Source organism: Sceloporus occidentalis, unplaced genomic scaffold (assembly GCF_023333645.1).
Source record: "Sceloporus occidentalis isolate IW3139 unplaced genomic scaffold, rSceOcc1.0.p SCAF_2, whole genome shotgun sequence".
Lineage (NCBI taxonomy): Eukaryota > Metazoa > Chordata > Lepidosauria > Squamata > Phrynosomatidae > Sceloporus > Sceloporus occidentalis.
Genome location: NW_028316982.1, coordinates 172,962,431 through 172,981,821, shown reverse-complemented (window position 1 = coordinate 172,981,821; position 19,391 = coordinate 172,962,431). Strand labels below are relative to the sequence as shown.

Below are 19,391 nucleotides of genomic sequence, written 5' to 3'. Positions count from 1 at the left end.
ACTCTCCTTCCATCATTCTCTACTGATGATTTTGCAGCTTTGTTTAATACTAATATTAAAACTATCTATTCTGATCATGTTGCTCCTTAACCTTTTTTACAGGGGCATAACTAGTATATTTGACACCTGGTGTGGATCATTTTCAACACCTCCCCTCCTCTCTTTAACAGCCATTTCTGCGTGCAGCAGAGCTTCTGGCTGGGTGACAAAGGGAGGATACTTGTTTTCTCACTTGACCAGCAAAGCAACCAAATGGGGAAAGCACTCCTTCTCACCAGTGGCCACTGGTGAGGGTGGGATGCTGCTTAGGCCCTACAGCCTTTCTGGGTCTGGAAGAGCTGCTGATCAGATGGCAAAGTGAGGAGATTTACTTTTCTGCCCAGCCATTAGAGGCACCAGACCTGGAAGGCACCACTTCCCACCAGTGCACCAGGTGACTTCCCTCTCTGAGATGTCACTCAATGTGGTCTGTACCCCTTTGGGATTCCCTTGCTTCTTTACCAACATACCAATTGCCTGTCTCCTTTATATTTTCTACTTCCCATCACATCTTGAGATGAACTGTCCAAATTGATGCTTTCTCCGAATCATTCTCCCTGCTCTCTTGAGCTTATTCCTTCCCACTTTTAATTACTGTGGCCCCTGTTATTCTCCCTTCTCTTCTCCATATTATTAAATTGCCTTTTTCTACTCATTTTTTTCTGAGTTTAAATGTTACTGTTTCTCCAGTTCTTAGGAAGCCTTCACTTCATTTATCTTCTCTTTCTAATTATCATTCTGTTTCACTGTTGCCTTTCCTCTTGGAAGTTTTGGAATGTGCTGTTTATACACATTGGCTCAACTTTCTTGTATTTCTGTAATGGATCTTTTTCAATCTAAATTTTGCTCTTTCTGCTCTGCGGAGGCAGCTCTTTTGAAGATCACAGATGACCTCCTTCAGGCCAAATCAAAATGCCCATATTCAGACCTTATTCTCCTTGCTCTCTCTGCAGCCTTTGATACAGATGATCACACTCTTTTGTTGGATTCATTTCAGGACCTAGGGTTTACTGATCCTCAGCAGGTTCACATCATATCTCTCAGGCCAGTCACTTAATGTGGTAGCTGGAGGTTGTGTATCTTTATCTTTTCCCCTTTTGGTTGGGGTTCCAAAGGATTCTGTTCTGGGCCCTTTATACATGCATCTTTGGGCAATCTTATCAGTACATAGAGTTTTTCATATCACCTTTATGTTGATGATATTCAGCTGTATTTCTACACTCCAAATCTCTCTTCTGACATCAAACATCATAGTACAGCATGTCTTTAAGCTACCTCATCATGGGTGCTTCGTCATTGCCTAAAACATAACATGGGAAAAATGGAACTACTTATTTTTCCTCCAAAATTTTCTTTACAGCTGTTTTGCAGTTCTTTTTAGTATCAAGGGCTATTACCACACTTGTAGGAAAGGTTGAAAGCTTTATTGCCAGCTTACACAGTAAAGGATCTATGGTAAGGATACATAAAACGCATTTGGACAGGCTCACTCTCGTTGTTCAGCTGGTACATCAACAGAAAGATCCCTTTACTGGCTCACAAGTGCACAGACCCATCTCAGTCCAAGATCTGTGCTGAAACTCACCAAGGAGTTTTAGCTGTACATGCAAAGCCTCTTGGTCTATGAGTGACTGAACACTTCTGTTTTAATTAGTGCTCCTGTGTATATAGACCTTATAACAGGTTATCCATCACACTTGTCTGAAAAGAAAGAGTCTGTAATCTGAAATATCAGTATGCAAAGGATTCTTGTAGCACTTAGAGACTGAGGGGCTATACAGACCAGCACTTTGTGCCGGCCTGTGCACGGGGCGAGGGCTGACCGTCTGCACACTCAATACCCTTACGCCGGCACCTGGGTGCCATTTTGGTTCTAGACAGCATGTGCCATGATGATGCACCTCTGGTGCAGCACCCAAATGGTGCATCATAACGCCATGACACAGCAATTATGATGCCCCTTCCAGGGAGCTGCTTAGGCGGCTTTTTTTGCTCCCTCCAGGGAGCGGATCAGTGCCACTGCATGTGGTTGCTGTGGCACTGATCTGGGGCAAAAAGGAGCGGTTCCATGCCACCTATCTGTATAGCTCTAGTGCTAACAGAGTGAAAGAGGTAGTAGCATTGCAACTTTATAGGATTAGTCTACTTCCTCAGAGGCATGGAGTAAACTGCTGCCCAGGAAGGACCTTTATAACCAGCCTTTATTAGTAGCCATAGAAATGTAAAACTTGTGGGTATAGTGATGGGGTGACAATTAGAGTTTAGCAGTGGTTGTTGAGGGACGAAGGCAGGAGGAAAGATGTTTCCTAAGACCATGGCGGGTGGATGGCCATGTGAATGGTGGGGGGAATTTCGGAAGGAGTTTCTGGCCTAAAACGCAGATGCCAACTTTGTCTACATATCTACTTGCGAAATGTCATCACAGGACTTAATTTCATAACCCACAATATTATTCTCTATATACCATCTTCTGTCAACAATGCCCATTAGCACTGTACACTAGGCAACGTTGCTAGTCTCTGCACCAGAGGATAAATGGACAAATCAGATATTAGCAATGGGGATACACAAAAACTAGTTGCAGAACACTTTAGTCTTCCTGGGCATTCCATCTCTGACCTCAAGATAACAGTATTTGAATTTAAATAAAACTTACAAAGGAAGACTTGAACAGCTGAACTTGAATATATCTACAAACTCCAAACTATCAACAATTGGCTTAAAAGAGACAATGGCTTCCTGACACACTACACATATTGTAACACTGGTTAACACCCCAGTCTCATGAGGATGCTCATGGCCAGTTTATCACATGTCCTTTTGGGGTTCCTAGCCTGCACACACCATATTCCTGCATTGTTCATATGGTCATCCACACACCCTGGCCTAAGGAAACATTTTTTCTCCTGCCTTTGTCCCTAAAATGGCAATAGTTAAAATCAAACTTAGGATCTCATCACCTTATGTCCTGGGCTTTGACTGTTGCCATTTATGATTTCAAGTTTGCTTCAGTTGATGATGATGATGATTATGTGCATATAAAATGATTTGTTAGTCATAGAGTGGAAGTGATAGTATATATCACCTTGGAGGATGAGAAGGTGAGTGAAATGTTGATGTTCTGGCTGATGTTATTAAATCCTGTAATGGCATTGCTTGAGGGACAAACATGATATTACTTTAGTTCAGAGACAGGAAATCAGAGAAAAAATACCACTATATTATGTTTGTGTGTGTGTGCATGCATTCAAATCACCTGGTTGATCCAATGAATTTCATAGGGTTTTCTTATGCAAGGAATACTCAGAAGTGGTTTAGTCTTGCCTTCCTCTTCACATAACATTACAGTTGGTATCTCTTAGCAGTCTCCCACTCAAGTACTAAAAATGCCTAACCATGCTTAACTTCCAAGATCAGACAGGACCTGTGTGCCTTTGGGATATTTATGCCTCTACATTAGGTTTACACACACACACACACACACACATATATATATGTTGAAAAGAGGAAGCTGCTTAGTAGTTATGGAATCGTAAGCTATCCTCATAGTGTTTTTCTAGGAAGATGTCCTAAAATCTCGAGGAATTTCATTACGGGGGGGTGGGGGTGGGTGGGTGGGTGGGGGTGGCAGGAGGAAATACGACTTATACCTAATGCATGTGTTCTGACTTTGGTTTTTTTTAAAAAAAAATGTAGTCCCTAATGTAATTAATATCAGTGCACTGCTTCTGATTTCTGCTTGCATGGACATTTAAATATAGGCAGAATTCTTCCACTTGTTATTTCAGGTGGATGGTTCAATCAATGAAATAATCTTTGATTTTTTTTTAGGTGTGGTATTAAAAAGGAGTGTTGCTCTGAATGTCTTGAATTATGAGTGGTTTAAAGAGAAAATCAGCTAGAAAATCCAGATTTAGCCCCTGCCCTATTCTGGTATGGCGGTATAGGCTATATAAAACTACCATTAGGCATTAGTATCTTTATTTATTTGCTAAAACATTTATATCCTGCCCCTGTCTACAGATCTTAAGGTGATATACAATAAAACCAATATGGCTAATTTAAATCCGAACAAACATAGAAAGGCTTGCACCACTGACTGCTTAAAGGCTGAGTATCTGTCCTTGCTTTAAATCTGCAAGCTTCTCACAGAATGTTATTGAGCTATAACACACTCTGGAAGTATTATACCCTTTGCTTCTTATTTTCTCTTTTGCAAAAAAGAGAAAACATTCTCTGTCAAGTGTACTCAACTGAATGAAATGTTGGAGACAAGTAGCTATAGAGCAATTTGTGTTTTAGAGGACTCTGTAGACTGTTAGTAGCATGGATACTTCAGGAAAGCTGCTTATGCCTAGAAAAGTTGCTCCCAGAATCCCTAAAGCCAAAGGATAAGACCATGTGTGTGAGATAGATAGTATAAACAATGAATTCCATAATGATAATGCAATGAATGGACTTGTTCTCTCTCTTCACCTTTGCATTAGGTTTCAGGGAAGATATGGCATAAAAGAAAAGTAAACTGAAGATATTTGTACTGTTTATTTCAGACTGTTTCTTGGAGAAGGGTTTGATTTCAAAGAAGAAATAATGTAACATGAAGTCCCATCCTCAAAATACAAAGGCGGCAGTATATCACTACTGGGGCTTATCTAGAAAGGGACAGAGTCTCTGGAAATATTGAGACTTCCCAGTTCTTTTTGTTTTCATTCCACAGTTTGCATCTGAACTCTTTTTTGAAATATCCCAAGTTTCTCCCTCCGGCCCTCCCTCACTTGTGTTCTTCATCCTCCTCTCTGATCGATGTCACATCTAGAGTCAGGGGTTGTCAACAAAAGCCAAAAAAATAAAAATAAAAAATATTCACTTTGTTTCCAGTTCTGCAGGAAAATATGGCGTATGCCCAGTTTCACAATGAATGTGCCTCTTTTAAACATTAATATGAATTTTAAAAACTAAAGTGAGATACATTTCATTTCAGAAAATGCTGTGTTAAGTTACACTAACCTGGGAAGCAGGAATGAAAAGCCCTTGATAATGTTGGGAGTTCACAGGAAATACTTTGGAATTAAGAAAATGCACTGTGGATATCCAAAATAAAGTGGTTTCTACAGGAACAAAACCTAGGACTTTCAGAGATATTTTTTCTCATTTGAAGGGGCTTTAGTGTTTGTGCATATATTGCATGGTAGTAGTGGTGGATTGTTCCTTGTTAGGTTTCCTAGTTCAGTCTCTGATATTTCTTGGTAAAAGTTCTGAAATAGTAAGTCTGGGAGGGTGTCTTCTCAGCCACTTGAAGGCTGCTGCCAGTCAGAGGAAATAATGTTGGATTTAAGTAAAGAGATTTACATGCATAGAAATAGATTTTGGTTGAGAATGGGTGAGTAAATGTATGTGGGCATTTCAAATTGTGATGACAGTGTATAGGGAGGGAAGGTTGAAGCCTTAAATCTCACACTATGACCCTGCTAAAAATTATCTCTACTCTGCAATTAGCAATAGGGGAAAAACAGATCCCATTTGTGCCTCATAACTAAATGCAGTATGTGGGAGTGGAGGAGAGTGATTTTTGTCAGGATTGTATTGGGAAATGAAAGGGATAAACCTTTCTTCCCTGTGCATTGCAGTCCAATTAAAAACCTAACAGTTTACTATTGGAGAATTATTTAAAACACATGATGGGCAGGCTATTTAACACCAGTTAGGCCATGAAATTCACACCACAGACAGCCTCCTCTGTGGGTCTAGTGCTAAGAAACCGCATGGGGTTCATTGAGCTAAAAAACACACCAATGATTGGAACAACAAAGGCCACAATTTTATTAAATACAGATGAAATAATGGTGGCATGTAGGAGGCATAGCTCCAGGTATTGGGTAACCTGTCATTTATCCAACATATCACCTTTAGCTCTCCTTGCTGAGAGGAGCAATTTCATGGTGACCACTGAGAGCATGCATGACTGCATGGGGCACACTGCTACTGCATGGATTCCTGGCCACCTGGAGTGAGGTTGGTACTACAGTTGCCAAGGACCCCAAGGTCTTACTTCATTTGCCTGCATACCCAAGGTCCCTTAAAATCCAGAGGCCTGTAGGCCCCACCTCCACCCAAACTGTATCTTGCACCACACTGCTATGTTGTGACAGAATTAGAGAAGCTCTTAGATGCTCAGGACACAACAGAAGATGCTGTAAGGGTGAGAAGGATGATAAAAAAAATTGGTGAAGGAGCTTTAAGGGGATCAGATTTTTACTCCTCAATGTGAGCTAGGAAGGAAGCCTTCAGCTACCATATCTGGCATGCAGAAAGGCCTTTCTCCCTAGTTGCTCATTAGTCAACCAACAAGAAGGCCATAAAAAGTGAGTGGATTTCTAGGAAGTAGATGAATGAGCTGGAGAGCAAGATGGTGGCTTCCTTGCAACCTCAAGTTGTGCTGCATCCTGCAAATGGGCTTTCCTGATAAGTCAAGGACCCTGTTTCATGTACTCCTCACCCACATATTTTTGCAGGTTCATTAGCCATATTGCCCACAATCATTAAGAAAAGTAAATATCCTTTGGTCAGGTTCCTGAACACTCACCCACAATGGTCAAGTCAATGAAACAACAACAGCTACTATTATTACCCTGATTATTGTTACAAAAGATTGTAAAAACCTTATTGGCTAGCATCCTGTTGGTAGACCTGACTAGAATAGATCCAGTGAATCAATGGCATTTACATATGTGTTGACTCACCATTCAATAGTGCATTCAATAGGTCCATTCTAGTTGGGACTGCCAATAGAATGCAGGCCATTATCTGCTTTATATAAAATCAATGAAAAAGAATACAGTAAAAATTATACTGTTTGATTTTTATTATTATTTTTATTTAATATAACTCACATATCATCATTTGAATTGTATACATATAAAGCCATGAAATCCAATCCAATACGCAGCGTTCAATTCAAATTCTTTACCTAACTTTTTCCTAGTTCGCTCCTTTTCAGAGCTAAGTAGATAATCTATTTGTCTCCTGATCTAAAACAGGTTATAACAGATGATAATCCTAAACTAAGGGGAAGGGGTTTACACAAGATTAGGGAAAGAGAAGGGAAATTGGCGCAATGACATTACAGACGATGTCAGGAATAATCAGAAAATTATATTATAAATCTTATTAGTTTTCAACATTATAAGACAGTGCTGACCATTCTTTTTCCCATTTTGCTAAATCTATATATTTGATAACAGCAGCCAGAATGATTGTGGCAAAACACTGGAAATCTCCACAAACACCATGCATGGAGGAATTTAAAATTGGGAATTTAAAATTTTGGAAATGAAAGAATTAGAAAGGTTAACAGCAATATTAAACAACAAAAAATATAGTGTTTTAGTAGTACTAGAGTTCTTACTTCTTTCCTGTAGCATAGTGGCTCTCAACCTTTGATTGCCCAGATATTTTGGGCTTAGGTCCCAAAATCTGCGCTCATTGGCTATGCTAGCAGAGACTTCTGCAAGTTAAAAAACAGCTGAGGAATAAAAAATGAAGAAACTGTCCTTTAGAGAAAAGTCTTTTGAAGTCTGGGATACCTGAAGATAAAAGAATCATGGTTTTGAGGGTGATGGTGCCAAATTTAGCACCTTCTTGCAGATGCATGATGTACTGTAGTCCTCCCCCCCCCCCCCCACCTTTGGAGATTTTGGTAAAGATCCATTAGAAACCACATCATTTTCACAAAAGTGGATACTAGACCCTGACATTTTCAGCAAGCCAAAATCATCTTGGAGGTCTGTGTTCAAACATTCCTGAATGCAAATGTTCATTCTTTGACAGAGAGGATCTGCTGTGGTAAAAATTTTCAGATGCGTGTATGAAACTTTCCCATGTGTGCATCCCACTTGTTTGGGCTGAGGGTTTGGTGTGTTTGCAAGTGTATGTGGATATATAAAATGCCTGTGAGTCAGTCTTTACAGGGTTTAATAATGATTTTCACCTCTTGTCCAGTATTTCTCACATTCACGTCTGTATCCATGGAGTTATTCTACTCTTCGCTGCTGTGAAACTTTTCCAATTTTGTGACATAAACAAATTGGATAAATCTAACCTTTGTTATCTGATCCAAGTTCAAACTACATTCAGCTTTACTGTAGAGTGATAGAACATTAAGCTGATTTTTACCAGTTTGTTGCTGCTGGCTTAATCTGTTTTATCTTTCATTTCTTACTTTCTCTGTTTCCCAGGAACTAGGTGGTGAGGATTATAGGATCACAGAATTGCAGAGACTGAAAAGAGTTAAAAAGTTATCTTTTTAACCAATTGATGATGCAGGAAATCTGTTGGAAAATAGGTGTGAGAGCTGGGTTAGGCTACATATCATTGCATGTTCTTCAACTTCAGGACAGTTCCTTAAGTATGTTTCTACTGCTTATTATGTTAGCTGTCAGTAGATCCCCTGGGCGGTGACACTTGTGTGAATGTGACCCCTTTAGTATGGATGACCCTGTAATATAACTCTATGTTATATTAGAAATATAAGGAATGCCCTCTTGATAAATAGTGTCATTATCCTTTGTGTAACGTTTGACTAGCTTGTAGATAATTTTTGTGAATTCATTTGAAGTTTCACATGCTTCAATGAAGTCTAATTTCATTCTATATACAGTAGACCCTTTACACTGCATGGGTCTTGTCAGTAAAGTCCAGTGATTTTAGTGGGTGTACTGTACAAGAGCCAGTGTGGTATACTAGTTTGAGCGTTGGACCACGCTTTGATTCCTTGCTCGGCCATGGAAACCTATTGGGTGACCTTAGGCAAGTTACACTTTCTTAACCTCAGGAAGAGACAAACAGACCTTGTCAAGAAAACTCCATGATAGGTTTGTCTTAGGGTCACCATAATTGGAAGTCATTTGAAGGGACACAACAACTTTAGGGATAGCTAATGTAGGATTTAGCCCCATTTGCTTAGGGGCCTGAAGAGGTATAAACTTCAGCAAAACCCAACACAAAAATAGCTTACAGCTTACATATCATATTCTAATATAATAATTAATTAGTATCCTCACTTTAATCAAGACTTTTAAAGAGGCATTTGTGTGTATGTAATTAACTCCTTACAGTTTTTTTGAATTGCATTACTCTTTCTGCCTATTCTCTTTTAATTCCTTTTGTGAAAAAAAATCTCAAAAAGTATGAAAACGTTCTAATATTGTTAAAGACTCTAAAAATGTCCCCAAAGCATTTTGCACCCTTAGATAATGGAAAAAGGTAACAAATAAACATTACTCACTACATTAAAATAGTAATCACATTGCTAGCCATGTTATTTGTAGAAGAACCACCATTATGTCCATTTTAACCTTTAATCCATTGTTTACATTTAAATGTAAGTTTTTAATCTTACATTGTTTAATCTTGTTTTAAGGGGGGTATTGTGTATATATGGATGCATTTTAACCTGTTGTACGCTGCTTTGATTGCCTGGCAAAAAGCAGGATAGAAATAAAATTTTTATTTATTATTATTATTATTAACCCATGTAACACATTGCAGGCAATATTGTTATTTGTCATGAGTTACTTGCAAGCCCTGATTCTAATTTGCTCCAAAAGATTTTGTGAAAAGGAAAAGTCTTAGGACTACACACAGTGCAAAATGCATTGTTGCATTCAATGACATTTAAAAAAAAGAACTAGAGGCCATGGAGCCCACAAGTAGAAATGGGATGACAAAAAATGGGTCGATCCTATCCACTGGGCAATAATCCTGTTGAAAATAAAAATTGTCCACTCCTATGTGGAAGAAGGATTCAAGGAGCAAGAACTTCCAGAATAGAACTCCAGAATATATAGTGGCCATTCTATTGGAACAGTGATTTATTCCAATATACAGTATTATTTAAAACAATGCATGTGCCATGTGGAAAAAAAATCAGGATGTTGGTAGAAAAAGGTATTTTAGGCAGACAATGTGAGGCTTTTAAAAAAGGAGGTAGTTGTCATGGGAGACTCTTGCTTATATAGCCAGCCTTCTGTTTCCATGGATTCCTTATCCACAGATTTAACCATCCACAGCTTGAAAACATTTTTAAAAATATATAAACCTTGATTTTGCATTTTAAATAGGGAACACCATATTACTATACCATTGTATTTAATGGGAAGTGGGTTTTTACAAATTTTACTATCTATGAGGGGTGCTGGAAATAAACCCCAACAGATACCAGGGACCCACTGTATTTTGTCTGGAACAGGGTTGGGAATCAGGCAGATACCCAGAAGCCCTAGCCAGAATAGCTAATGGTAGGAACTCTGGTGGTTGCCATACAAAAATATCTGTAGGGCTGCAAAATTCCTATCCCTGGTCTAGAAGCGAGCTGTAAAATGTTGAGTATGCATTTTGTTTTGGGGAAAAAAGAGTTCATATTTCAACACAGTAATTCCAGCAGGATTTTCCAAATGTGAAAAACAAAACCAAGCCTTTTAATTTGTCTCTCTTGAGATCTATTTTTCCCCTGTGAGGCTTATTGCTGACAGCAGCTGCATAGAAAAATCTGGGCACGGGCTCAAAACATAGAAAACCAGAAGCAAGTCTTGTAATTTTAGCAATCAGCGCAACATGGGATTATAGGTTTTACTCTGTGACTTCAATTTCTTAGTAACTGCCATGTGTGTAACTATCAGGTAGGCATGCAGTCATTCTTATGCAAATAGAGGCCATGTACAATCCAGAGCAATTTGGATGTTAAATTAATTATCCCAAGCAGCATTACCACTTGCAGTATGTGGCACAACAGGTGTCCAAACACTGGGGGGGGGGGGGGTGTTGACCCTTCTGAAATGTAGGGACAAATTGATCAGTTAGTGGTGAGATGTTGCAGACCAGGGGGCTTTAAATATATTCATTAGAAGATGTTTATGTTTTCAATTACAATTTGATATTTAAAATTAATCACATTTTAAAATTCAAGGGGGGGGGGAGTCAGAAGTACTTAATTTGGTAATATAATGTGTGGTGTAACAGCTTGCCATTTCTAGTATTTAAATTTGGGATCTAAAGATTTGTAATTGTAAAGGAAGGATCCCATTGCCACTGGTTTCTGAGGCCCATAATGTTTGTGGGGCCATGAATTTCTTCTGGGTTTTTGTCAGAACGTTAAGGGATTTATTCAAGATGTTTAACTTAGCTGGAAGAAAGTCACAACTTAATTAAAACCCAGCCTAAGACCTGGAGCAGATCACCAGTCTTGATTTCCTGTATATGAGAAGGAAAAAGAGAATCTATGGTGACTGAGGCGGGGGGGGGGGGGGAAATAGAGGAAAAGGTTATGACAATGAAGAAATGAAAGCATTTGACTTTGAAAATAGGGTGAAAGAGTGGAATTATTTAGCCTTTGGGTGGCAGGATTTCAAAAGTGCTGACAGGTCTGGGGTTGGCATCACTGGACACCTCAGTTGCAGGGTGACCAGATGTCTTGACAGTAAAGGAGGACAAATCCCTGCAAAATGTAAGACATTCAAGAAAAAAGTAGGACATTACTAAATACCCCCCCAACTAATCTAAATATAAATTCACGCTTCATAGTCAAGCTCTAAATGTGTGTGTGTGTGTGTGAATTTTTTATTAATTTTAATACATAATATACATACTCAACATATCTACATACATAAAATGCATAACAATTATTTGTTTACATAGACAGCTCAGACTTATCTTATATCATGAACGGATAGATAACATTGTTTCTCTGTTATCTTTCGTGATTTGGCCTTGCTTATATTCCAGCATACCAATTTTATCTTGAATCTGTTGTTTCCCCTCCTCCATACAAACAAACAAACAAAAGAGAGAAAAGAAGTATTGCATATATTAACAGTATCTTTTAATTGTATGGAAGGTTTTAACTCCCTTAATTATTTTATCTCATTTCTGTAGCTATCTTTAGTCCCATAGTTTGTTCACTTTTCCCCATTTACTTTGAAATGTTTGCTCTGTTTTCCCGTTAATCGTCATAGTTATTTTGTCCATCACCATTAGTTCATTCACCTTAGTTACCCATTCGTCCTGTAAATTATTATTTCCCCCTTTCCAATGTTTTGCAAAAACTAAACGAGCTGCTGTTATTAAGTATAATACCACATCTATCTCTTCACGACATAATTTCCCTGTAAGATCCTCTGTAATGTTTAACAAGTAAAGTTGGGGTTTCATTGCTATATTATATTGAAAAATATTCTGGATTTTCCTGTGTATTTTCTCCCAAAACCTTTTTGCCTCTTTACAAACCCACCACACATGGTAAAGGCAGGCGTTATTTTCTTTGCATTTCCAGCAATTATTGTCGTTTGTGTTTTTTATTTTGGCCAGTTTTAACGGGGACATGTGCCATCTATATAGCAGTTTGTTGTCAAAGATGAAGAACAGTAATAAGCCCAATAAATGTTGGAGATGTGGGGAAGAAAATGCTAACTATTTTCATATGTGGTGGTTATGTAGGGAGATAAAGGAGTTCTGGGAAGCATTACATACTAAAATCCAGAATACACTGCAAACAAAATTTGAGATCAGCCCTAAATTGTTCTTACTGAACATTACAGATGATCTGGAAGGTAAATTAAATCAAGATCAAATTGGCACTCTGCTTTACATGGCCACGGCTGCTCGCTTAATTATTGCAAGGCATTGGAAAGGGGGGAACACCCATATGCTGGAGGATTGGTCTTTAAAACTACATGATCTGATGATAATGGATAAACTGACAATGCTGATTAATGGGAAATCAGAGCAACACTTTCAAAAGAAATGGGGGAAAGTTAAGGAAATGTGGATTCACTGATAATTTGTAAGGAGGAATAGCAGACTATTTATGGTGCTGTTGGTCGGCGTTTTTGAGCACACCAGCATATATATATATTTATATGACTAACGATTAAGGAAAAATGGTAGTGCCCTGACTTTGTCTCTTTGTTTGGTTGAATGTTTGTTTTTCCAATTTTTTCTTTAATTGTTGTTCTTTCTACGCCAAAGTCTCAATATGTAACAGAAGGATCTGCAGGACCGATTCGGGGAAAATGGAATTTGTATATGGATAAGCAATATAAATAAAATAAATTCAAAAGGAATATATATATATATATATATCAGTTTGTAATAATTTGCAATTAAGTTGGCACTTTAAGTAAATTTTAATTTTTTCCCCATACTCTCTCCCAACTGTTCCATAATATTGGCTCCTTAATATCCTGCATCCATTTAATCATACTCTCTTTTACAGTTTCCTCTTTCAGTTTGATATCCAGCAGTATTTTATATACCTTTTTTATCATATGTTTTCCTCCCATAGATAGCGTTTTATCTAAAATGTTTAATTCTGATTCATTTCTGATATCCCTCCTGTCTTTTTTGTATCTTCCTTTTAACTTATAGTAGGAAAGCCACTGAATTACTATTCCTTCTTTTTTAAACTGTTCTAATGTTTTAATCTCCTGTCCATTTTCTGTTTTTATTAATATATCTTTATAGGTAATCCACTTCTTTTTTTTTTTTTGGGGGGGGGGTCCGATTTGTAAAAGGCTTCCTGAACCGAGGTCCATTTCAGTAATTTAGTATAAAAATGTTTTTGATACTTTCCCCAGACTTTAATCAAAACTCTCCTTATCATGTGTTTATTCCATTCTTTACAATTTTTTTGCTCATAACAGAGGTAAGCATGCCAACCTTTTTTCTAGGTTGATGCCTTCTAATGCCAGTAATTCTTCATTGCTTAGGTTTATCCATTCTTTTATCCAGGTATATGCACATGTGTTATAACAAATTTGTAAATGGGGTAAACCTAGCCCTCCTTTCTCTTTACAGTCCTGTAAATTAGCTAGTTTAATCCTGGATTTTCCCCCCTGCCAAGTAAAATCTTGAATCTCTTTATTCCATGTTTTAAATATATTGTTTGATGTTATAACAGGAATTGTCTGAAAGAAAAAAAATCATTTTGGGGAGCACATATGTTTGTATTAAAGCTGTTCTCCTGAGCAGTGACAGTTGTAAATTCCCCCATTTTTTCAAATTGTTTATCACCTGTAATATAATTATTTATTATATTACAGTTGTAATATAATTATTTTCTAACAGTTCGAGTTTTTATTTGTAATTGTAACTCAACGGGGAGGCATTTTGAAATTCCTCCTGGACAGAAAGTTGAAATGTAGGATATGTCCTAGAATCTGGTTACTATGTACCAAATGGGGAAACCATTTGCTGCTCTTCCTCTGACAGCAAAATATCTTGGGCTTACTCTGCTGTAGATCCCTTGCTGCAATTTTTTGTACAAATTAATTTCCTTCTGAAACAAGCATTGTTCTTCTGCTCAACTTCTTTATTTGAGGGACTGAGAGTTCTTTGTTCTTTTGAAAGTTAGTCTGTTTCTTTTAAGAGTTCCCTATAGTCCAGCTTCTGGTTACCTAACCTTTCCGTTCGTGGACAATAATATTGTATTAATAGGTAGGTTATCATCTTCCTTCCCCTTAAGATTCTGGAATATCAGGATATTTTGTCATGAGTTATTAAACATGCAGCTTTGTAATCTTTTAGGCTATATTATAAAGATAATTTAATATACACATAATTCTAGTTCCCTTGGAGGTGATTATAGATAACATAGACATTCCATTGCCTAGGCACATTCTGACATTTATATAAAGAAATTGAGACATTTGTTATCTCTCTCTGACCATCTGTATCACTTTACAGATATATGAAATATACAGCAAGCATCTCTATCAATTCATCTGTACAGGAATTTAACATCTCATACAGGCATTGCAGTACACTGTAGTATTTAGTAGCCTAGCTACAACAAACATAAAGAATATATAATTCACTATCAATAGAAGAGGATCTTTCTCTGTTAAAATGTTCAACATTTTAGGGTAGGGTTTTCAGCCTAGGACACAGCCTGAGAGGCAGCTGTAGGGGCACAGCCCTTGAAAGCAATGGTTGCTTGCCCTCTGTCTCTCTCATCTCATCTTCTATATGGTATCTATCACTCCTTCTCAGTTCATCAGTCTATTACTTAAGTGTGTCTAGAAAGGCTCACAATCAATGACCACTTCCTTTCAATTTTTGACTCTCTATCTGGGTTTCCTTCTTTGATAACTCTGTATTTATCTATTACATGACTATATTTTTCTAGCTGTACCTAGTCAGTCTAAATTGTCTCCTTATCTTCTTGTTTATTTTTTAGCTGGTTGGCAGTAATTCAGTATTGTTATTGTTAGCTAGCCTTGAGTTGACCCCGTGGTGAAATATCTCATGTCCTGCAAATTCATGCCTGTGGCCTCTCTAATTGAGTCTATCTAGTGTGCAGTCTTCCTCTCTTTCTTCTGCTCTCTACTTTGCCTACCATTATTGTCTTTTCTAATGAGTCATGCCTTCTCACAAGAGGACTAAAGTTTGACAACCTCAGTTTGGTCATCTTCGCTTCCAAGGAGAGTTCAAGCTTGATCTGTTCAAGGACTCATTTGTCTGTCTTTTTGTCTGTCCATGGAATCCTCAGCACTCTTCTCTAGCACCACATCTCAAATGAGTTGATTTTCTTCTTATTCCCTTTCTTCATTGTCCATCTCTCACATCTGTACATGGTGATGGGGAATGCAATGGTTTGTATAATTCTAACTTTATTGCTTAGCTGTATATCTTTACTCCTTAGGATCTTTCCTAGTTCTTTCATAGCTGTCCTCCCCATTTCTAGTTTTCTGATTTCTTGGCTGCAGGCTCCATTCTGAACAATGTTTGATCCAAGTACAGGGACTCTTTTACTATTTTGATTGTCTCATTATCTAGGTTGAATTTATGTAGTTCCTTCATGGTCCTTATTTTTGTTTTTTCTGTGTTCAGCAGTAAGCCTGCTTCTGCATTTTCTTTGGAGTTTATCACATGGGGGAAATCCCATGCAGAAACTAGAAAAAAAAAAACCCCACAAAATGGGTTGTTTTTCACACACATTGTTGTTAAACTTGTGTTAACAGCAGAAAGTAAACAAAAGCCCCTCCTTTTTACTTTCGGGTTTTTCCGAAAGGAAAAAGAAGCAGCTTTTGTCTACTTTCTGTCCATTTCCATTTGGGTTAACACAAGTTTAACAATGATGTCATGTGAAAATCAACCTGCTTTTGTGGGGTTTTTCTAGTTTAAACCTCCTGCATGGGATTTCCCCCGTGTGATAAACTCCTTTGTTAACCTTCCTTAGTAGTTGTTGATGTTTATTCTAGAAAATAAGTCTATGGCGTTTTCTGCTAATAGCTTTCTTCCTCACACAGACTGTTTGGAGGTCCTTTAATATTTTTAGGCAGTATACAATGCATTTACAGTAAAAGAAAATTACTATTAACCATCCATTCCAGGGCATGAAATCAGAAAAAAATCCAAACATATGAAAAATATCATCTAGTCTGTGACACCCTAACAAAGTTCCAAAATACAAATAGAGCTCAAAAATGGTGAAGAAGTCTTTATGTTCTTCGTTGGAGGTAATTGCTGAAATGCTTTGTACTTATATGTGAAAATGAAATAAGCAAAGATTCCCTTAGTGAAAAGGAAGCAGCCAGCAAGGCAATTGTATGCATCCATGAAGCTGGAGAACCAAATATGTTATTCTCTCACTCTCAAATAGCACATCAGCTTTTGCATTAAGGGTGTATCCACAGTTCAGAAATAAAACAGTTTAACTGTAAACAGTTTAATTACAACTGTAACTGCCATGACTCTGTCCTACAAAATCTTGGGATTTGTAATTTGGTGAAGCACCAGACCTCTCTGGCAGACCAGGCTGAATATTTCACCAACCGCAAATCCCAGGATTCCACAGGATGGAGCCATGAAAATTAAAGTGGTGTCAAATTGCCTTTCTTGCTGTGAGATCAATTTCCTCTTCTGCTTTTTCCTCTGTTATTGGATCATAAACATGGATTATATTTATATTGATAGGTTTCCCCATAAATCTTATTTGTATTATTAGGTTAGACTTTGCATTATATCTCCTGATCATTTTGCTACATGTCTCCACTATTTTGCCACATTGTTTCTTCTTACATTGTCATTTCAAAAGTAAAACACTGTATAATTATGTGATTGAAAATGTCCTGTTCACCTCAAGTACAGTGGAACCTAGTTATCTGCTGGAGTTTGGTTCCAGAATCTCCCGTGGATAACAAAATCTGTGGATGCTCAAGTCCCATTAAAAATAATGACATAGCAAAATGGTGCCCCTTATAAAAAATGGAAAATCAAGGTTTGATATTTGAAATGTATACTTTTTTTGAACATTTTCAAACCGCAGATGCTTGAATCCATGTATAAAAAAATCAGTGTATAAGAAGGGCCGACTGTATTGCAATGTTTATACGTTCCATTTCTTGTATTACAATCTGTAGCTTCCCCTGACTCATGCTTCCTACATTTCATGTTCCTATTACAGTTGGCCCTACTTGGCCACAGATTTTTTATCCACAATTCAAGCATCCACAGCTTGACAATATTCCAAAAAAGTATAAATCCAAAAAGCAAACCTCGATATTGCCATTTGGTGTAAGGGACACCATTTATATTTAGTGGGACTTGAGCATCCATGGATTTTGTTATCCATGGGGGATCCTAGAGCCAAACTCCAGTGGATAACAAGGTCCCAGTGTATAAGTGTTGTGCAGCTTCAGCCTCAACTTTCACATCTGAGCATGTTAGCAACTGAATGTCCTTTAAGCTTGAGTCTAGTTGTATCTTTAGACACAGCAGTATCCATACCTTTCCTTTGCTCTGTCCCAGTAGCTGTTTGACTGACTTCCAACCTGGAGCTCCCATTTTCCAGCACCATCTTGTTTCATTGTAGGGTTTTCAAGGTAGAAGAGAAGTGCTAAGTCTTTTAAAAATGACATGTGCAAGGTAAAAGTCATGTTCTATTTGAAAAACAGAAATCCCTTGGCTACTTGCATGATTTTTTAGGTTCATTGCTTCTCTTTTGACTAAATCTAGATACTCAACTGATACACTCATCATGATAGATACAACTGAGCTCTTGATGATAAGTGACCCAATTGATCTTAGAGTATGTTGTAGTATGTATTTTCTGGATGGAGTTATATTTTCCTTAAAGGGAGACCTTCAGATCTGTATCATATGTAATGCTGGGCCTAAACTGTCTGCCTTTCAAGTGATTGCATTGCCATCAACTTCAATTGGTACACCAGTTTTACTTTTTTGGAAAATGTGACTGTAGCCATTGCAATACATACACACTGGTGATCTCTAGATGAAATCTGTAATTTACTGCTGTTTAGACTGTTGGCACAAACATTATCCAAGGATAAAGCCCATGGAAACAGTAGTTGGTTGAAATTATTTCTCAATTCAGTGATTTCCATGGGAATTAATCAGGATCACATTTTGCTATATTTTTGTCCAGCTGTTTTTTTCTTTTGAGTGGACTGATCAATTGTGAATGTACACATAGTTCTTACACCTGTTAAACTAAATTACCGTAGTGGTGTATTGATAATGACTTCCTTTGCAACAATGCTAAGTTTGCATAACAATCTGACTCAGCAATATTAAAAAGTTGGTGAACAGAGTATAACAGTATTGTAGATTTTCAAATTGCTATTTGTGATTGACAAAATAATTCATTTGAGAATGCCAGCAAGTGAATGATGTGCTCTTACTTACCTCTTCTCTTTCTCTTTATTGTTTCAGGCTGGGTTTCCCTATGATGATCATGACCTGTATCATTGGAATGTGCTATCTTCTTGTTGCTCATGTCGTCCTGGGTTGGACCTAAGAAAGGGTTTATTGCTACTGAAGACCAAAATACACTTTCTGTCCCTTTCAGTCTCTATTATGTATTTAAAAAGCTGTATAAAAACAATAAGCAATTTGGGGGAAAAGAAATCCTTCAGACTGTCACTCCATGTCATCAGATGCATGGAGTGAAGTGCCTAGGAATAGACTTTTATAGCTATGAATGAGTAGGTTGTATGCATGAATAGCAGTAGAAATGCAAAACCCGTGGGTATGTCATGTGAGTAGTTCAATTTTAATTATGGTTGTTGGGAAAAGCAGGAGAAAGGAGGTTGCTAAAGCAAAGGTGTGTCGATCAATATATGAATATTGGAGGGAGTTATTGAAATGTAGTGTGATGCTGGCTGGGCCTGCCATTGCCCCCAGTGACTGTAGTTAAAACTGAACTTGTCACCTCATCACCATACAAGATTTGCACTTCACTATTAACAAACACATACAACCTGCTTATTCATAGCTAAAATGATCTGTTCCTAGGCACTTCAGTCCATGCATCTGATAAAGTAGACTTAAGTCTATGA

The 19,391-nt window shown here is 37.6% G+C and overlaps 1 protein-coding gene across 2 annotated transcripts in view; it reads left to right on the top strand.

Moving 5' to 3' along the window:
• The window catches only part of LOC149319337 (P protein-like), a 197,654-nt gene extending 178,804 nt beyond the window's left edge, over nt 1-18,850 (top strand). For both annotated transcript variants that reach the window (XM_089508038.1, XM_089508036.1), the window contains exon 23: nt 18,766-18,850. In XM_089508038.1, coding sequence (XP_089364164.1) covers nt 18,766-18,850 — 85 coding nt within the window. The remainder of the gene's footprint in view (nt 1-18,765) is intronic.
• Nucleotides 18,851-19,391: the final 541 nt, after the last annotated feature.